General features: G+C 36.3%; 1 protein-coding gene across 1 annotated transcript; it reads right to left on the reverse strand.

The window, feature by feature from the left end:
* Positions 1-283: 283 nt before the first annotated feature.
* Positions 284-19,457, reverse strand: CHR23 (homeotic protein regulator). Its single transcript, XM_006851031.4, has 12 exons — positions 19,036-19,457; positions 18,354-18,510; positions 16,452-16,516; positions 15,420-15,614; positions 14,877-15,026; positions 14,303-14,707; positions 13,211-13,470; positions 10,582-10,797; positions 9,894-10,101; positions 9,383-9,536; positions 2,238-2,840; positions 284-1,370 (listed from the first exon to the last, which is right to left on the reverse strand). Exons 1-12 carry the CDS (start codon positions 19,210-19,212, stop codon positions 664-666), a joined length of 3,297 nt encoding a protein of 1,098 aa, XP_006851094.1. The 5' UTR covers positions 19,213-19,457; the 3' UTR covers positions 284-663.
* Positions 19,458-20,249: the final 792 nt, after the last annotated feature.

Here is a 20,249-nt window from a genome sequence, read left to right on the forward strand (position 1 = left end):
ATAAAAAATATTGATCAAAATATATTATAATTAATATTTTGTCAAAAATATCTTTTATTATTTTTATTTAATACACTATATAAAAATACACCTACACCCACAAATTTCAAAGAAAGATATATTTATAAATAAATAATTAATTAATTAATTTACAGCTATTGGATGATGTTAGATTCAATCCGAATTATTATGCACTCTTCAAGTGTCCACATGAGTGGATGCTATTCAATTCCTAATAAAAAAAAAGCACAGGTATTGTGAAACCATGACTGAACTGAGGTCGTTTTGAAAGAGAGAAACTTGTGTAACTGACTTACAAGATAAACCATGTTATCCAGAGCCTACAGTCCAACGCATAAAACTGAATATTTACAGGACATAAAAATTTAGTATACACCTGATTTCCTCCCTCGAGAAGGAACAGAACACCATGAATCAACTTACATTTCCCAACAACTCTTTTTCTCTCAGATTCAGACTGTGACCATAATGGCCCCCGGACTTCTGTTACTTAACAAACTCTGCCATGCACTGAAGCTCTAGCACTTCTGTCTGTAAAAAACTTGATATCCCTACAGAGCAAGCTTCGCCAATGATTCACTGTTTACATGTCTCACCATGGGATTGACACCATCTCCTCAGTAAAAGAGACTCAAGATCCCATCAACCCCCTCTCCCATTACCAATCGGGTGGCCATGACTTGACCTCTTCCTCCTGTGGCTGCTCCATGTGAGAATCTCCCCAGTCCAGCCACTGTTAACAACACCATTTTCTCTATCATCTTCATCAGTTTTGGCCTTATTAAATTTAAGCTTTTCCGGGATCTTAAAATCAGAATTGACCACCTCATTCACTATATCTTCACTTCCGGCCATTAAATCTGATGCATTCCCTTCTTCTGTGCTTAAAACCACAGGAGTGCTTAAAACCATAGAGGGACTATTCTTTTCTCTCTCTAGTAGCACAGACCCATTTGGGGTTTGGTCGTTTCTCTTGATTTTCTTAGTAAATTGAGAGGGGTCTGCTCCCCCTTCAACTGTCTTCATCCACTGCAAATCACTAAGAGAATCGACATAAACAACCTCTTTACGTTTTCTCTTTCCCGTAACATGGTTATTTTCAGCTTCGGCCTCAGTTTTCTCTACCTTGGCAACTGAGAAGGCCCATTCAGGCACTTCATGATCTTCCATTAACCTTGACCTGTAATTCTCTCTCTGCCTTCTCTCTTCATCCATCTTTTCAAAGAGCCAAAACTCCTCATCAGTTCGAGCAGCTAGGTGGTTGATCTCTCTCTCACTAGGAACATCAGTGCCTAGAGAGTTGGTGCCCCTTCGCATTATCTCTTGAAGCATCTCTTTCCTATCCTGAGCTGTATAGACAGACACAAAAATATCATAATCTGGTTTACCATCGTTTTGAGTTCCACCGCAATGCCCATTTTCTTTGAAAACCAGTTTGCCTTCAATTTTTGTCCATTATCATGGTTATCACCAGAAAGGTATAAGGTGCCTTGCCATGAGATGTACAAAAACAGCGGCCGCATGTTTATGAGTTCCACCGCAATGCCCATATTCTTTGAAACCTAGTTTGCCTTAAATCTTTGTCCATTATCATGGTTATCGCCAGAAGGGTATAAGGCCCCTTGCCATGAGATGTACAAAAACAGCGGCTACATGTTTCAGAGCGACAGTCTTTTGAAAACATAAGTTTTCTTTCCTTAAAAGATATATTACATAGCATCCTGAATTTCCCCAACCCCTTCATAAAAACTACATATGGCTTTACTAATCTAAAGAATTTAAAATTTTAGGAAATAGAGTGAATTCTATTCCTTTTCTTTCTTCTCTTTTTATATTTTCCTTTATTTTGAATACATGAAATGTGATACCAAATGCAGAACTGGGGAAGTGCATGCTAGGTACAGTGACAAACACCAACTTGTTTCTATATATCACTAGATTTTCAAGGAAAAATGTTATTTTTGTTATATTGTGAGACTACAACCATATAATATTGTGATAGTTTCCTCTTTATTGAATTAGTTATCCTTTCTTTTTTCTAAGGGAAAAATATGAATTTATAAACTTTGAGAAAATATCAAAACTCCCTAAGAACTCACTGAGAAAATCCAAAATTGTAAATGGCCTGAAGTTTCCAAATTCAAAATGACATCAAAAATGCAATTACTCCAAAAGAAAAGAAAAAACACAAGCAATTTCCATGAGACCATTCTCACCTGTGGATGTCGTATTAAACAACCCTGCCTGAATGACCTTGGCATCAATACCCATCTTCTGTTTTGCTCGCTCCAAGATCTCCTCCTCAATGGACCCAACACTTACCAAAACAAACACTCTCACCTCCTTCTTCTGCCCTATTCTATGAGCACGGTCCTCTGCCTGTTGATCCATTTGTGGGTTCCAATCACTGTCAAATAAAATAACAGTGTCGGCTGTTTGCAAATTGAGCCCAAGCCCTCCAGCTCGAGTGCTCAGAAGAAACATGAAATAGGGAGAGTTGGGTGCATTAAACTTCTTGAGCATCGCTCCTCTATCTTCTGTCTTTGTCGCTCCATCTAATCTAAGGTAAGTGAATCCATGTAAACTTAAGTAGACTTCAAGGATATCCATGAGTCGAGTCATTTGAGAGAAGAGCAGCACCCTATGCCCTGTTTTCTGCAACTTTGGGAGCAAGCGATCAAGAAGCTCGAATTTCCCGGAAGCCCTCACAATCTCCTCTTTCCGGTACATGTTATACTCTGCAACAAATAGGTAAGGGTGGTTGCAGCATTTCCTGAGTTGCATTGACAGGTTCTGGAGGCTCTTGGACTTTCCTGTACCTGCGAAGTGGATGAAAATTTTGTTTAGAAAGTTAGGTTTGGTCTATTGTCCCTCTCTTCCTCTAGTTTTTTTTTGAAGAGGTTCTGAGAGAGTGATTGTGTGTGTGTGTGTGTGAGAGAGAGAGAGAGAGAGAGAGAGAGAGAGCATGATTCCATTAAACTGTACCAGCAAACCAGAGTGTAAAGGGAAATATTAAAGTTAACGTTGAAAGATATGCGGTTGGGGACATTAGAATCCATGTAAACAACTGGTTAAGTACAACCAGAATAAAGAGGGATATGTTGTTTAGTATATGTTGAACATGACAGTGACACTACACAGAAGGCATATAAACTGTTTTTTTTCCAGCTAAAGAAAATCAGAAACCTGAGCAATTGAATAAGTTTTCGTTTAAATGTATATTTATGTAATTGTATGCCCACAGACAAGTATAACAAACATAACAATTCTCTTAAGCATATCTTGAATAAGCAAGCAATTGAAGGCCCTGCTTAGACACATCGGTTTTTTGCCATATCTTGAACATGATGGTGACAATGACACTAGAACACAAATATTTAATGTGCTATCGCTAGGCCCTAGAGTAAGTCAGAAATCTAACACCCTGTTTGAACCCTGAAGTTTTTGGTTATAAAAGTAAATTTCTCTTTATTCCCCAAAAACAGAAAAGAAAAACAAAAGCAAATGAAAAATCTTGCTTACACTGGCTAATGCGGCGCAACCTACCTTGTGAAACCCTGCTCATCACCAATATGCGATTAAAAAACCCTTATGTCAACACTATTAAAAACCACTTTTTCTTTATCCCAAAAAAGTGGACAATCTTACACATGATTATGACAATTCTTACCACGATAACCCATAAAGGTAAATAAAGATCCCTTGGATGTGACTACCAAGATTCTCAAACAGGGCCAAGCAATTAAATGAGTTCCTGCTATAATGTTGATAGGGAAATTTAGATATTTGACATTTTTTGTCCTAATCTGAGAAAGCCCTCAAAGACAGGTCTTTGTAGGGAAAGTTTCAATTTTCTTAAGTACTTCAGAATATCGTATTTAAGATATTAGTCTATTCTCAAATATCAATATCTCACTCCGTAACAGCCTATGAGATATTGGCATTTTCAAACACCAATATCTCTCTAATCAAGGTTACCATGTGAGATATCTTAGGAGATGATTGGTATTTTTGAAAGCCAATATCTCACAGGTGTTACAGAGAGACTATGCTGCCGCACCCCTCTTTTTGTATTTCTGCCTGTTTTTATACATGCCATCTCACCCCGAAAGTTTTTGTCCAGTCACCCCTACTTTCTGAACTTCACATAAACCCACTACTCTTTCCCTTATCTATTTCTCTTAATTTCATATTCTCTCCCTTCTCCTATTTTCCTCTGGTCATCCATATTTTCTCATAATTTCTTGTCTGACCAGCTCTCTCTTTTCTCTTTTTATATGACGCCTAGCCATTTTTTGTTCATCTTCTCTCTCTCTCATCTCCTTACTCTTTCATTTCCTTCTCACCTATCTTCCCTCTTACACCTCCTCTCTATTTCATCTCCGAACCTCTTTTCTGTCTTCGTTTTCCCTCTCAAAACGCTCTATGACCTCTACCTCTCTTGCCTCCCATTCTGTTACCCTTGGAGACTCTCACGTCTTTCAGTCCACAGGGAACACCCCTCCTCAGCCTATATCACAGCTCTACGATGAATGCCACTGAGAGAATCTCATCTGCATGGAGCACTGGAGTTGGCTCCTTCCAGCAGCTTACCTCGATTTCCATCAGTTCCTATCGCCCTTATCCCCCTCATTCCTCCTACTGCCCCGAGACAACAACCTGTTTCCACTCATGTTCTTCCCATACAGAGCCTATGAGATTTTGCTTGGACCTCCTTGAGTGATCCCTTTGATTTTAGTCTTTAAATATTGTAAAGAAAGACAGATTCCACAACACCGGAACAATCCGCTTCTCAATTAGTGTGACAATGTCACACTAGCCCAAGACTCACAAGCAAATAAAAAGAAGAAGAAGAACCAAGATGAAGTGGAAGAAAAACTTATCTTTCATTCAAACATGAAAAATGGGGTATATACACAAAGGCATTACAATCTCAACACACAAGATTAACCTTAATACATGTGACCCAATTTTCCCACCACAAACCTCTCTTTTAAATAGAGGTTTTTACAACCATATTTCCTACAATAACTACCTACTTACAACTATAACTACTAACCTACAACAATGGCTACTAACCACCTAGCGGTTTCACAACTTCTTATTATAGAAACTTACAAGTACAACCTCACTACATCACTCATAATAAAATAACATAAAAACTAATATGGTTTCTAGAAAATACACTTTAACAAATTAAACACTCCCTCTTAAAGTGATTTTCTAGAAAGGAGACCATGCATACGTGATCATCTCCAACATTTCCCGAAATCGAAAATCCGGCCATTTGACAGGCCAAAGATTCTTGTGAAGTGAGAAGATTCTCAAACTCTACTAAGGATGGCTGCCCAGCCCACCCCTGAATAGAAGTGACATAGGGATCTATACTCCCTCTTTAGACCACGAATGATGTGTTGCTTCATTCATGCCTCCGAAATGGGTTCTTCCGGATCAAGAAGAGAAATCTCTGAACAAAGATTCTTGATCTTCAAAAAGAATAGGGGGATGAAAGATCACCTTGAGTTGAGGTAGCCAACTCATTCTCCAACAATTGCAATCGAGCCACATCTTTCTTATTGAATAACCCATCAAGAGTAATCCAAATATCACAAACCGATTTGCAGTTCACAATCTGATCAAATAGATTCTGAGAAAGAGATCTCTTCAAGATGGACTCAGCGTTTGCATTTGTTACCCTCCAGTTTTTGAATGCATCAGTATTTTCCGGTGTAGGAGCATCCTTATCATTTCCACCGACAACTTCCCAAAAAGGTAAGACTCCATACATGACGTCCATACATGACGTCCATATCTTGTAGTTTGATTGGTTGAGCAACTTAATACTAAAACCATTCATCATTCCACTTGAATTCATCTTAAGAAAAAATTAATCTTCTTCACCAAGGGAGTCACGAGAACATCACCACCATCCTTGTGGTCTTGAACTGGAGCCCCGGAACTCTCATGCCTTTCTTGGTTGGACCAACTCAACCGGCAATTTCCAACAAGTCTTTCTTAATTTTGAGAGCAAGAAGCGGAACAAAAAGAAAGCTTTCTTTATCTTTATGGATAACCAATCCATTTTCAAATATAGTTGGGAGACTTCCCCCAAGAAATGGGTACATAAAATGGAAAGATCGGAACATGGGAATAGATCTGATAGCAATACCATGTAGAGAAAGACGGATTCCACAACACCGGAAGAATCCGCTTCTCAATTAGTGTAACAATGTCACACTAGCCCAAAACTCACAAGCAAATAGAAAGAAGAAGAAGAACCAAGATGAAGTGAAAGAAAAACTTATCTTTCCTTCAAGATGAAAAATGGGGTACACAAAGGCATTACGATATCAACACACAAGATTAACCTTAACACATGCGACCCAGGGGTACACAAAAGCATTACAAACTTGATGCCTAAGAGTAACCTTAATACATGTGATCCAATTTTCCCACCACAAACCTCTCTTTTAAATAGAGGTTTTTACAACTATATTTCCTACTATAACTACCCACGTACAACTATAACTACTAACCTACAACAATAACTACTAACCACCTAATAGTTTCACAACTTCTTATTACACAAACTTACAAGTACAACCTCACTATATCACTCATAATAAAATAATATAAAAATAAATACGGTTTCTAGAAAATACAATTTAACAAATTTAATAAATATAATCCCTGTATGCGCCCTCTATGGCCTAATTTCGATATCCATGCTTAGTAGATTTCAAGGGGTACTCTGACACCCACTAAAATTACTTGTACGGGCCCCAGAAGGCCTATTTTAATCGCACATCAGAGGATTTGAGAGGTACTTCGATAACCATTTTTGCATACAGCTCAATCTTTTGGATGTAACTACTTATTTTAAGACAATCAAATATTTTCTCAAAAATATCTCAAGGGTGTTAAGTTAAGATATTGGTGTTTCGAAAGACCAATGTCTTACTATAAACCAACGTTGTCATGATTAGACCACTCATCGAACCTGAGAGGGGTCTGGTCTAGTCAAAACCGGTCCAACCATAGGTTGAACCGTTAGACTGAATGTTAACAATATAAATAAACATATAAATAATAGTTTAAAATACGAAATATATAAGAAAAAAATTCCTCAACTTTATTAGTACGGTCAAACATGCTGAAACTGACTCGTTGGGCTGGCCAGAATTGGTTAAGCACTAGTTTTGAATTGTATTTTACCAAACATGATTTTTTCTTTTGACCAGATTGACCAAGCCACAGGCGACAGTCTGACCAGTTGTCCAATCCAGTCTTGATTACTATGCTCTAAAAACCCTGGAGATTATTGTAATTTGCTTGTTGAAGAAGATTGCATTAAAATTTTGAAATTTGCTCCTTCTTTTGTAGTACTCATGCATGAAGAAGAAGGATTACCTTGACAATTTTTTCCCCAATAACAGGGGGATTAATTCAAATCACCAACTTGCTTAGAAAAATACATTATCGAATGCCATATAATTAATTTTTTCCCCCAATAACAAGGGGATTAATTCAAATCACCAACTTGCTTAGAAAAATACATTATCGAATGCCATATAATTAATTACCCCAATAACAAGGGGATTAATTCAAATCACCAACTTGCTTAGAAAAATACATTATCGATATAAAACAGTTAATGGCATTGATTGTAAGTTGCTATTTTAAGAAGATTGCATTAAAACTTAGGAATTTTGTTCCTTCTTTTGTAGTACTCATGCATGAAGAAAAAGGCTTGCCTTAACAATTTTTTTCTTCTTTTATGGTAACTGGTAAGCATGAGAATAAGGAAATCCTACCGTCTTTAGGAAGAGGATTGGAGTTTAAAAACAAATTCCTTTTCCCATGGTGAATATGGAAGTCCATCCATAAAAAAATGTAGGCATTTTTATGGAATAACTTTTATTCCTTGGAATTTTATAAGGATTAGAACGATCACTGAACCATTAAAGGGCCTGGTCTAGTTAAAACATGGTTTGACTAGACTTTTAAAATATCAAGAAAAAATATGAATAATGGTTTAGAAATATGTGATATATTAGAAAAAAATTGTCTACTTTGTTTGGAAAGTCAAACCATTTGAAACAGACAGATCAAATTGGCTAAAACAGTCGAAACACTAGTTGTGACCGGGTTTTATCAAATCCGATTCTTACTCTGCACTAGACTAGCCAAGACATCGGTCGGCAGTTTGACTGGTCATACCTTTGGTCCAGTCCAGTCCAATTGAGTCATGAATAACTATGATTCCACGGGTGAGAGATCAAGGAGTAAGATTCACATTTTCTTTACTAAGCAGCATGTGTGTTGCATGAGACTTTATACAATCTCTTCTAATAGAATAATTCATAGAAATAAATACAATAAATGAAATATACATTATTATGTGCCAATAAATTAATTTGTCATAAAAAAAATTTAAATACTAAATTATTTCTAAGGAAAAAATAAAAAAAATTAGTCACTAACTACAATTGAAGCATGTTTCTAAGTTCTTAAAATTTTGAAAAAAGAAAAAAACCTTGTTACCTATTTACCTTGAGTTAATATGATATAAATTTCTCAACTATGAAACAAAATTTGCAATAGGAAAATAAAAAAATAGTAAAAACCTATTAAGGAAAAAAATCATGAATTTAAATTCGAAAGTCACAGAAATACTTTTTTAATTTTTCATAAAACTATAAAAGGTAATAAATAAATATTAGAAGCATAGTTCAAAAAATCGACTCGGCCAAGGTACTTGGGCCCTAGCCAAGGCGATTTACTCGCCCCCAGTCCAGCTCTTTTTTTGTTTTTAAGAAAATGAAGATAAAATTAAGTTATGTATAGTAAAAGTGCCATTTATTATCGTTAAGCCGCATATGGGCGTGTTGGTTATTGTTTCCGCTATAAATTGATCTCTTAAAAAGAGGTCGTGGGATCCACTCTCATGGAGGCTAATATTTTTGAAACTCCAAAAAGGAGGACATTTTAAAAGTACAATGTAAAAACGGTGCTAGCAATGGGATTGGAACCCTGACAGGTTTGACTTTACATGTAAGTAACAACCAAAAAGACATTGTCACATATCTGATTTAGGTTGAAGGTTTTAATATAATTAAACTAAAAAAAAATGGTGTACAACCAACTCGGCCAAAACTCGCCTCGCCCATAAGGTGAGGCCGAGTTTAAGAATGCTGATTAGAAGCATTGAAACACAAAAATAAAGTGTTCAAATAATTATTTTGATATAATAACTACAAAAACATAAAAAATAGTTCCTTATTGAAAAAAAAAGTTTTTTGAACGGCCAACATTCGAGTCATGTGGGTGTGCAAAAAGGAGGATAAGAAAATCCACACACCAGAATCCAGTCCAACCCTCCCAACATCGGTGACCTGTTGATAGTAAACTTTCTGCCAAGCCGACATGTCACATTTCAGTATGACTTGTGTTTTTACGGGCAAGAACTTCTCCACTTCATCCTTCTTCCGTCTCAGTATAAATGGCCTTATGACCTGAGGAAACCAATAAATCATAAAGGTTCTGTAGAGAAAATATAGTATAAAGAATAATCACGTTTTTCTTGTCAATTATTCCAGAGTTCAGAAAATGGGGAGTTTTTAAATTTAGTATAAAAATCAGAAAAAATTGCCAAAACTCAAAACTAGCTAATCACAATAGTTAAAGCTGTTTGAGTATGTTTCTATTTATTTTATTGTGGTTGTATGCATGATATTCAAATTTAGAACTTGAGTTTTGAGGAAAGATATATGGGTCTTCATTTGTATTGTGTTATATTTAGGACAGAGACCATTATGTAGACAGGTGTAACTCTGTATAGAGAGAGAGAAAGAGAGGGAGGGAGAACCTACATGATGTAACCGACGAATGATCAATAGTTCTTCTTCATCTGTGAGAGAAATGTCACAGCGGTCTGCGAATGGTGCATTAAACCATTCCTCAAAATTCTGCACCGAATTGAAAATGCTCGGAAGCAGAAAATTGAGAAGGGACCACAACTCTTGCAAGCTGTTTTGTATTGGAGTACCAGTTAAAAGAAGTCTACGTCGAATCCGATAGCTGCACATGAAATAAATAGCATCCCATATCAAATCCGTGCTGTTAAATATATCAAATTTCCATTTATTCAGCCAAGTACATCATAGTCCAATGGAGTATTCTATATGATACTCCAAGTCTACAAATACCATATGTTTCCACTTATGGTTGGACATTGACTATATCATGAAATATATCCTTGTCAATCCAAGTGCAGTTATCTCCAACCATCTATCCGGGAAAAGGACCGAGGATGGAGGATGTAGGCTTAGAGTACCATTACCAATGTCAATTGGATTATGGTATACTTCACCTTGAAACTAAGGCCAATCTAAAGCTCCAATAATTTCCAAGTGCTAAATTCCTTCATACTTATATCTGCTGAATAAGATGAACTTTTTTTGTTTTTTGAATGAAAGAACAGCTGAATAAGATAAACTTCTATACCAACACAAACGTGCTACCAATAAGTGGAACCCAAATTTAAAATATTTAACATACCCAGTGAATGTACGTGCAAGAGCACACTCGTGGTTCTTCAAGCGGTGCCCTTCATCAACAATCATGTAATGCCAGTGAATTTTTTTCAGATACGCTTTGTCACGCATTATAAGATCGTAATGTGTGATCATAACATTAAATTTTCCCTCCCCAGAATAATCTTCGCGCATCACCTTCCTTTCCTCCGAGCGCCCATCGTATAGGACAGCAACGATACTGATTCACAAGGAGGAAGTGTGAGAAACTAAAAAAAAAATTAAAATGCGAGGAAAATCACATAAGCTGAAAATCCTATTTCTCAGTGAAAATAGTTATAACTACAATATTTTGCAAGGAAATTATCATCTACATTCTCCATAGAACCATGTAAAACACATTCATTTTTCCCAAAAGCAGAAGCATGGTAGAATATAATGATGTTAGAAGCCAGGAAAATTGACGAATTCACATTATTTTGTTGATATATAATTGATTTTTTTTTGGGTAATTATATTTAATTGATTACGATAGTACCCATACTTATTGAATATCAAGAAACAACTCTTAAATACCTTTGCGCCATGGTGCAGAAACAAATAATGAACAGCAGCAGATGCAACTATTTCTATTTATAACAGCGTGCACAGGATAAAATGGTAACATTATCTTATGGCTAAACGTTACGAGGGGTCAGGATGCACAGGATACGATGGGCGCAAAATCTCATGAGTCATGACTAAACTTTAAGGGGGTAAAATTAACAGTTAGATGACCTATTGATAAAGTTCGGTACTAAAGATGTAAATCATGTTCCAAGATGTTCCTAGGAAGGTGAATGCTATGGCAGACAGATAAGCCAATGTTGATGTAGACAGGTATTACTTGGGGATATGGAACTCCAAATGCAGCCTACTGTAGTGAACCTGACAAAAGAAAAAAAAATGAGAGAATGATGTATAACATCACCAATGGTTAAAATTATAGTGCTGGTCATGCTCCAATAATATAGACCTGGCTGTGGTCGAAGTTATAGTTTTTCACATGTCATGATGCGCCAAAGTGTATCAAGCGGTCTAAGTAATGAGCATCTTCTTTGAGAGCAGAAGATTCCTCCTAATTCTCGCACATACTTGGAGGATGTAAACCTTGAGAGGGCTACCAAGAAGAGCAATAATTGCTTAGAAATTTTCTCGCAATAATCGCACATAATTTGCTAACTATTTTAGAGTTATTTCAGTTATTTTTAATTGCTTTTATTTGCCAGACCAGTTAGGAACTTTCTAGGAAGTCCATTTAAAATTAGGGTGTTTATTTCCAAGTTAAATTTAAGTTGGGACTGTTCTAGTCATTTTAAGTTAGATAAAGAGCATTGTCAACTTTTGTGCTTAAGTTAGAACACAAGGATCGATTACTTATTTATATAGACAAATAATGTCCTTTGAATATTAAAGGATATAAAAATGGAGCTTGGGGGGTTTTAGAGGCATTTATGTGACTTTATTTTAAGAAAAAAAAGAAAAAGAGGGAAGTGCTAGGCTTTTGAACCCTTGCTTGGGCGTGAAGAAGCCCTAGGGTTTTTCCTGGTTAGGCTTGTTTTTTAACTTGTTTTCTTACTGATTTTACTGGTTCTATCAATTTTCCCGCATCATCATGACATGAGAATCATGTGAAATAAATAAATAGGAATTTACTAAAGCCTATGGTAGGGGTCTTACCTTTGGGTACGGGTGGCAATGGACCCGGACCTAACTTGGGACCCAATGACTGGACCCAACCCAGGTCCGGTTATGGATCCAAAATTAGACCTGGGGATTTGGGTCAGGGTCCATATCTTGGACCCGAACACTATTCGGGTCCAAGGGCCGGATCCGTCCCTAAATATTTAATATATAATATTTATAATAATATTTAAATAAATATAAGTATATAACTATGTATTTTTAGTTATAATATTTAAATAATATATATATATCTTAAACTTAATATATAAATATATTTAACTATTTTATTTTTTTGGGTAAGGTCCAATTGGATCAAGTCGGGTCCAAGTCCCATAAAGTTTTTCCAGGTTCGGCCCGTTGCCACCCCTACCTTTGGGAATATTGAGGACTAGGTCTTGCTGACTTTTTGGGTCCCCTAGGATTCCAAGACTGAGCAGAAGCTCAAACCAGGTTTGTCCTTCACGCGAGATTGTGTTGTTTCTCTGCAAAATCGGCAAGCGCTCACATGATAGGAAAATCCCCAAACAAGATCAGATGCGCTATACATGAGGGCATGACTCCATTGAGGATAACAGGATAACTTTGAGCTTACTAGGTGGTCAGAAGTGTTCTCCTATGCTATCCCTTGCAACATTCACTAGCAACATGGAAGTCCAATGCAAGTATGCAACTACTTCTCTACTCATCACTAGTTCAAGATCAGTCCTATGACATGCATATAGCTTTCAACCAAGCTCGATACAAGGAGCAATTTACTACTGAACTAAAATATTGGAATCAAAACAGATCTTTAGCAAGTTCTACAATAGGGCCTTTTAATAGTTTGTTCATCAGATTATTCGTTAAGGATATGGAGCAGACAGATCAGATTAGGTTGTGGCATAATAAAACATAAAATGCAATGAAAATGCTTCATCTATTATACATACCCAGGAGCCCAGGTGGAGAATTCATTAACCCAATTAGGCAGGACGGCTTTGGGAGCAACAATCAAGTGGGGCCCAGTAACACCCTTGTTCTCCATCAAATACGCAATCAAAGCTATTGTTTGAATTGTCTTCCCCAGTCCCATTTCATCAGCTAAAATACCATTTAGATTGTTGTTGAACAAAGAAAGCATCCATTGAAGACCTTCCAATTGGTAAAACCTCAGTTCTCCACCTTGAAGCGTTGAAGGTTGTTCTGTCACCTAAGCAGCACATGATATTGCAATTAGTAACTTCATTCTACTATGCAAACCAGCACAATCTATGAAGTAAGATTGTAAACAAGGGAAGAAAATTCATGAGTTGGACACTTCTCAAAAAATTATACATCAAAATAGATAACACAAAACATATGTACTCCTGGGCAACCTGCATCACTACTATCACAAAGGACTGAAAGAAAACAAGATTCAAATAAAGGCCCACCCTTTTTTTCTTTTTTCCATTAAACTACTCTCCAGTTCTCTACATGCAAAAGGGAAATGGACATGAAACATCAACTTAAACCAAGAAGGCTAATAAATGATACATTTTAACAGAATCGTAACAACGTGAGGCTGAATGAATCTGTGAAAAGGATAAAATCATAAACAATAGAATCATAACATCAAATACGAGAAAGCCAAAGATACCAACAACAAGAAAGGTTAAGGTACAAGTAACTTCATTGGTCTTCCACAATGGCAACTACTAAAAGCTCGTCACACTATTCGAACTTCGACAATTCGACTTCTCTTTGGAGACATTGATCCTTCTTCAGAAGATAATTCCCAAATATATACTTCAAGAAAACTTATTAAGAACGTCTTATGGTGGTGATCATATAAAAAGATAAATCTTTCTTGTTCTTCTTTATTTTTTTTCTTCTTTTCTTTTCATAAGAATAAGAAGACACACCTGTTCACATAAAACTTTCATAATACAATATCTAAAAATAGACCTGTGTATGCTTCAAACCCATGCTTGTAAAATATATATAAAAATTGAACTAGAATTTTGGCATACTAAATCTCGAATGTGGTAACAGTTAAGTACCTTCTCCTGAATTGAGTGGACAGCAGAATTGTACTGGCGCTGGCCTTCAAGCAAATCATTTGACTTGACTTGGTGTTCTGAATCATCATCAAGTGTGTTGTCATCATCCTCTGCATCCATATCTCCAGGGGTTCCATTCTTAGAGACAGAAGATTCCAATGGGTCATCAGCCTCCGAGTCCTTCAAAGTTTCAATGTCATCCGCATGTTCAGCATCCTTTTGTCTTTGAACAGCAGCCCCAAGTCGAACAAGAAGCTCATTGGTCTTCCCAAGCAGCATTGTTAGACGTTCATTTTTGCTCTCTTCGACCATCTTCATGTATGCTTCTTGATCGTCAGCTTTCAGGACTTGAAATCTCAGTTTTTCAGCTCTTGTGGTGCGTTGCCTTTGCCTTGCATGCCATGCCTAGAGAGAAAATCGCCAATTGTAAACAATTCAGTATACAACAAAAGGCTTGTACCAATCAGAATCGATGCAATTGAAGAAAACTGAGCATGTGTGATTGACAAATAAAATTCCGTCATTTTTGTACACAAGTGATTTCCACAAACAATAATTGCAAAATATTCATAACCTGGACTCCATCATTCCTCTGTTTTCGACGTTTCAGAGCAGCTTGTGCTTGCAATTGAAACTCACGTGCTGCATTAAGTAACTCATTGAAAAATTTCCGCTTTCTTGTGTCAACGCGGTTCTTTTCCTCCTCTTCCAATCTTGCTTGCCTCTGAAACAGGGAATCTCAGATTGTAAGAAATCAGGACAACAGGGGCACAGGTTCTCTAAGTTCTTAATATTTCAAATAGAGTTCCAGTAAAGCTAAAGTATACCATTATTCAATGAACAATGGAAGTCAGGATGATGTCATCACAACCATTCAATAACATTTCAGATGGTGATGGGGAGAGATTGAGACCCACCATAGATGTTGTGCACTGTTTTGCTCTCTCTCTCTCTCTCTCTCTCTCTCTCTCTCTCTCTCTCTCTCTCTCTCTCTCTCTCTCTCTCTCTCTCTCTCTCTTTGTGACACCCATTCATTGTCCCTAATGAAGTATTTTTTTTATAGCTTGTTAATCTTACATGCTCACAACAACATATGAAAGACCCATAATTCAAGTACCTCTGCATCCCGTCTCTTGCGTTGGCGGTCATCAGCTTCCACGGCAGATGCATCCCCGATGCCAAAAAAAGGATGAGCACGTTGCAAGCGCATCAATCCCCAATCAAACAATTGTTTGTCCGGATATGTACATTTCTCTCGAAGCCGGTACTCAGAACACACATCAGAACGCACTTTTTTCTGTAAGTCCTTTAGCTGGAACAAGGACGTCCTTGCCCAGAAGGACATATATTCATGAGTCATCCACCAAAAATTGTAAAGCACTAAGAAGAATAAGTTTCTATTGACATGCTCATGGCTCTTTGCTCTTATGTTTAAATAAAAGAACAAAGCATTTAAAGCGTACCATAAGCTGTGGTATAAACTGACATATGCCTAGTACAAAAGCAAGTGATCCACAAAAAGGCATAGCACATGGTTACACATCCTAAACTTTCTATCCAGCTCACTATATGTACAGGAGCCACGTTACCCAATTTTAGGGGTCATAAGGTCATAAGAAAAGGGTAGGATGATGTAGAAGAAATATACTTTGTAAAAAGGGTGCAGTTTGCATATGGATGCATCCGTAGCTATAGAGATAAGGTGCGCCTTCAAATTTTATCATGGTATATAATTTTGATGTAAAATGTTCTTAGTATTATCTCAAAATCTATTTTTATATCTAATTATAAAATTTTAAATTTTAAAAATGGTTAAAATCAAGTAGATCTATAAACATATGAAAATCTTGAAAGTGGACGGTGTAGATAATATGTTGTAAAATGCACTATTTCTGAGACTTAAAATCTTTTTATTTTTCATGGTCATACATCTCGATGTCGAGATGATCAATCAAAGGGCTTTTCAACATTAAAACTACCGTTTCCGATGGATTTTTTAGGTGCATCCGTAGCTATACATTATAAGGTTGCAACCTTATATAAACTTTTTCGTTGTAAAAATGATTTTTTTTAATGGATACATTTTCATAAATATGCACTTTTCTAGTGAAAAAAATATAAGATGATCAAAGAAATGTCAATCCATTACCTTCAGTCCATATAACTCAAGCAAGCACTTCATTTGCAAGTCCTCTCCCCTACTTGAAGGTAGCTCTGAACCAATGCATGACCAGATTGATGAGAATATAAGCAATCTCATGATGAAAACTAATCCTCCAACATTCCATTTTCTAATGATATGTCATTCTATAATAGTGGTAGCTATTTAGTCTACGTCTTTAAAAAAGGATTTCTTAGAGATCAGACAAATAAATGAGCTAGTCGATAAAAAGGTCAAAGATAACAAAAATGCAAAATATATGGTCAAAGAAAGTGAAAATTTCGAGAAACTTCAAAGACACCCATGCCAAGACTTCTAATAAACTTTCATGAGATTTATTCTATCATCATGGAGCTTCTCAATGAACTTCGATAATAGAGCTTCTCGATGAACTTAATACACTTAAGCCCTAACAAAAGCACTATTTTCACAAGTTTCATAAACATATTTTTCACATGCAATTTATTTCTCCATGTGCTATCTTTAAGACAAGAAGTTTGTGTGTCAATACTGTGCTCAAAATATAAAAGAGGTTCACATTAAATTTCATATTCAAAAGCTATATAGAAAGCTTGCAGCAACCTGAACCTTAGTTTATTACAAACAGGGTACAAAAGATGGCAGCCAGACCATTCCAGTGTAGGGATTTCATAACAACATAGATCGAAGTATAAGCATATTGCTTGTAAAGACCCAAACCTTGAATGGACCCCTTTTCTGAAACCACCCAATTTGGGCTCAATCATGTTCAAAACATAATTGTATGTTCCATATAAGTTGGAAGCAAGAAACTCCTGTTGCCAGGATTTGCATGTCAACATTGGTCAACAACAGTTATAGCTGGAACTACCTCTAAGGCAACGCTGACCTTTATAATCACTATAACAAATGCAGGTCTTCTGCTCTCTCTCCGTTTTAAATTGAGTAAATCCCAGTAAATGTTGTTTATTGTGTTGTGATAAGTGTCCTATCCCCCTTACGCTCCTCCCTATATTTCCCATTTTACCTTTCTCACGGGGTTGCATTAACTGACTCTGTATGGTTCACTAGGATGACATAAAGGAAAGAAGACTTTCGATAAGTTTTTCTGTGAAACTGTTTTGCAGTTTTTGCTAAGAATCTCAATTGATATGGAATAAGAAATCCAATTTTCAACGCAAAGTTCTGAAAAGTTATTTATGAAGCATTCCTTGATTAGATAATATCTTCGCTTTTCTAGGTTATAAAGCCCAAAAAATGACCTCTTCATACCAAGAAAAACAATTTAAAATTCTTATACAGAGCAGTTCCATCCTCAAATAATCTGAGATAACATTGAAAGAAAACATTCTTTTGAAGAAAATACAAACAAAAGGTATTTGGAAAACAAAAATTTCAGCCCATTGTAGATTTGCAGAAACTAGGAAGGAAAACACCACTACACAACCTGATTACAACTTTGTTATTTGATACGAGAAACCCTGTTATGAAGAAAATGGCGTCTAACATAAAGAGAAGTGACTCAAAGCAATTTTATATAAAGAACCAACACAAAGAGAAAAATAACACAACAATTTCTTTCTTTATGGAAACTAATAAAACAATTTCAATGCCATATTGAAACACGAGTAATATTCATGAACATTAAACAATAACACAGATTAATTCTGATGGTCATTTGCTTCTTCCAAATCCACGTTCCCGTAGTGCTAAAAGTTGAAAAAAAAATAGTGTATCCTTAAAATTGATTACAATTTTCAAGGACAAATGAAAATAAGAGTAATGGGTCCAAAATGAATAGCAACCATAACTGGATATATCCATCCAATGAACAATAACAAACATTAATAAATATTAATCATAATAATTAAAAAAGAAAAAAAAATGTTCTTCATTAACTAGAAGACCAACCTTCAAGTTCATCTACCCGATGCTGTATATGGCTTTCGAATCGGCTTTCCTTTGCATTCATCATTGCCGTCCCAGACATAAAACTTGGCCGTTGCGTTACCAATGCATCAGCCATGCTTCTTAGTAAATAGCCTCTCTTTAAACCCTCATTCTCATCCTGTTAAATGACCATTTCAAGAAAGTGTCAATAACTATCATTATTCTCACCCCTGTAACACTACTTGGCTTGTTAATCGCTCTTTTCAGTGCAAGATAAAGTAGTCAACATGTCCAATCCCAAGAAAAATCTACAAAGCCAAGTGAATTCATCAAAATATCATTCAGAAAACATTGAGGTATTTCTTACTGATAATTATAATTTTAAAAATAAGACGTGAATAATTATAAAAAATAAAAATTAAAAGATGTAAACAGTGACCAGTTGATTGTGGTTGCATTGGATGATACTGAGGTCAAACGGAAAAAAAAAGGTGAAAATAAGAGAGAGAAAGAGAGAAAATCCCCAAAACCCGAGAAATTTAGGTCGGGTTAAGAGAGTGAGAGAGTCCCCCATAATCTGAAGACTAATGAAAGCCGTCGCCACGACCACCGATCCAAATCAATGGCAACCAAAACCCCAATTCAATACGCACAACAAATCAGGAAAAAACCAACAAAAAATCTGAATTCATGGACGCAGCACCTGTTCGGATGAGAGAGAAACACAGTCCATGTCATCGCCGCCATGGTAGATGGAATTCACCCCATCTAAAAGTTCGGAGGGAAGAGGGAGGTTTCTCGAGATGAGATTGAGAGCAGAGACCAAGGTCTTGACCTCGTGGGCGTGATCATGGTGGTGATGGTGGTCTATTTGAGCCATGGCTTTAAGAGAGAAACAACGGCTCCTCCTTAAAAGGATTAACAGCTTCAAGTTCGAATTAAAACTGTGCCCGTTTCCCTCCCTCTCTATCCCTTTGTCCGCCTCTCCCCGCTCGTTATGTTGGGCTCGCCTCTCTCTCTCTAGATTTCTTTCTCTCTCTCTAGATGCAGCCTCTCAACTTGATAACCCTTCTCGCTCTCTATCGAGTCTTTTTGCCCCTAACCCGCACCAATTGGGGTTTTCTCTCTCAATCATAGGGTCCCAAGATGAATATAAAGGGGGCAAAAGCCTTCGTTTGTGCCCCTTAAAGCACCCAAAATTACGGAGTCACCTCATACATTAATAGGAGTCGCTATTTTTGTGTTTTTTACGTCTCTTTTATTTTCACTCACTCTCACTTGTTTCTTTGGTTTTCTTTTATTTTTTAATTATGACTAATTAGTTCATTTTTAGCTTACAAGCTACCAAACGTTTTCACTTAAAACAATACTGTACATTCCTGTATTTTAAATTTGCAAGTGCATCGAGAATCTTATAATACATATAGATAGCAAGATAAAGAGGAATTAGACTAAGATGGATTGATTATATGTAGTACATATTCAGTACGGTATTTGTTAGGAGGTACGAGTCAGTGGAGGCTCAAAAAGCGTAAGAAAATATGGTTGAAAATAGTTATAAAATATATAGGGACTTGTAGCCTTATTAATGTTATGGCACTTAATAGAGCATAGTGATGGGTCAGGAGGATTCGTGTAGTAACTCCAATTAATTGGGAAAAAAATTTGACGATGATAATGATGTTGAAGTTGTCTATTTTATTATATTGTAAATGTTAGGTGCACCTTATAAGTTTACTAGAAAATGTTTTTTTTACATTAGGAAAACCTCGAATGGATCATCTTTGTCTCAAAATATATGGATGTGGAAAACATACTTTAGGTTTTAAAAATAGTACATCATCATCATCGTCAGAGTTTTTTTTTAATTAATTAGGGTCGGCTACATGAATCCTGATTCGTTATTCTGCTTTATTA

Source organism: Amborella trichopoda, chromosome 1 (assembly GCF_054954075.1).
Source record: "Amborella trichopoda isolate Santa Cruz 75 chromosome 1, AtrichopodaSantaCruz75HAP2 v2.0, whole genome shotgun sequence".
Lineage (NCBI taxonomy): Eukaryota > Viridiplantae > Streptophyta > Magnoliopsida > Amborellales > Amborellaceae > Amborella > Amborella trichopoda.

Coding starts and splice junctions, on each gene's coding strand:
- CHR23 (XM_006851031.4), bottom strand. CDS start 19,212: ATGGCTCAAATAGACCACCATCACCACCATGATCACGCCCACGAGGTC. Junction 14,708..14,876: donor AGAGGAATGATGGAGTCCAG/GTTATGAATATT, acceptor TTTTCTCTCTAG/GCATGGCATGCAAGGCAAAG. Junction 1,371..2,237: donor GTTTAATACGACATCCACAG/GTGAGAATGGTC, acceptor CTGTCTATACAG/CTCAGGATAGGAAAGAGATG.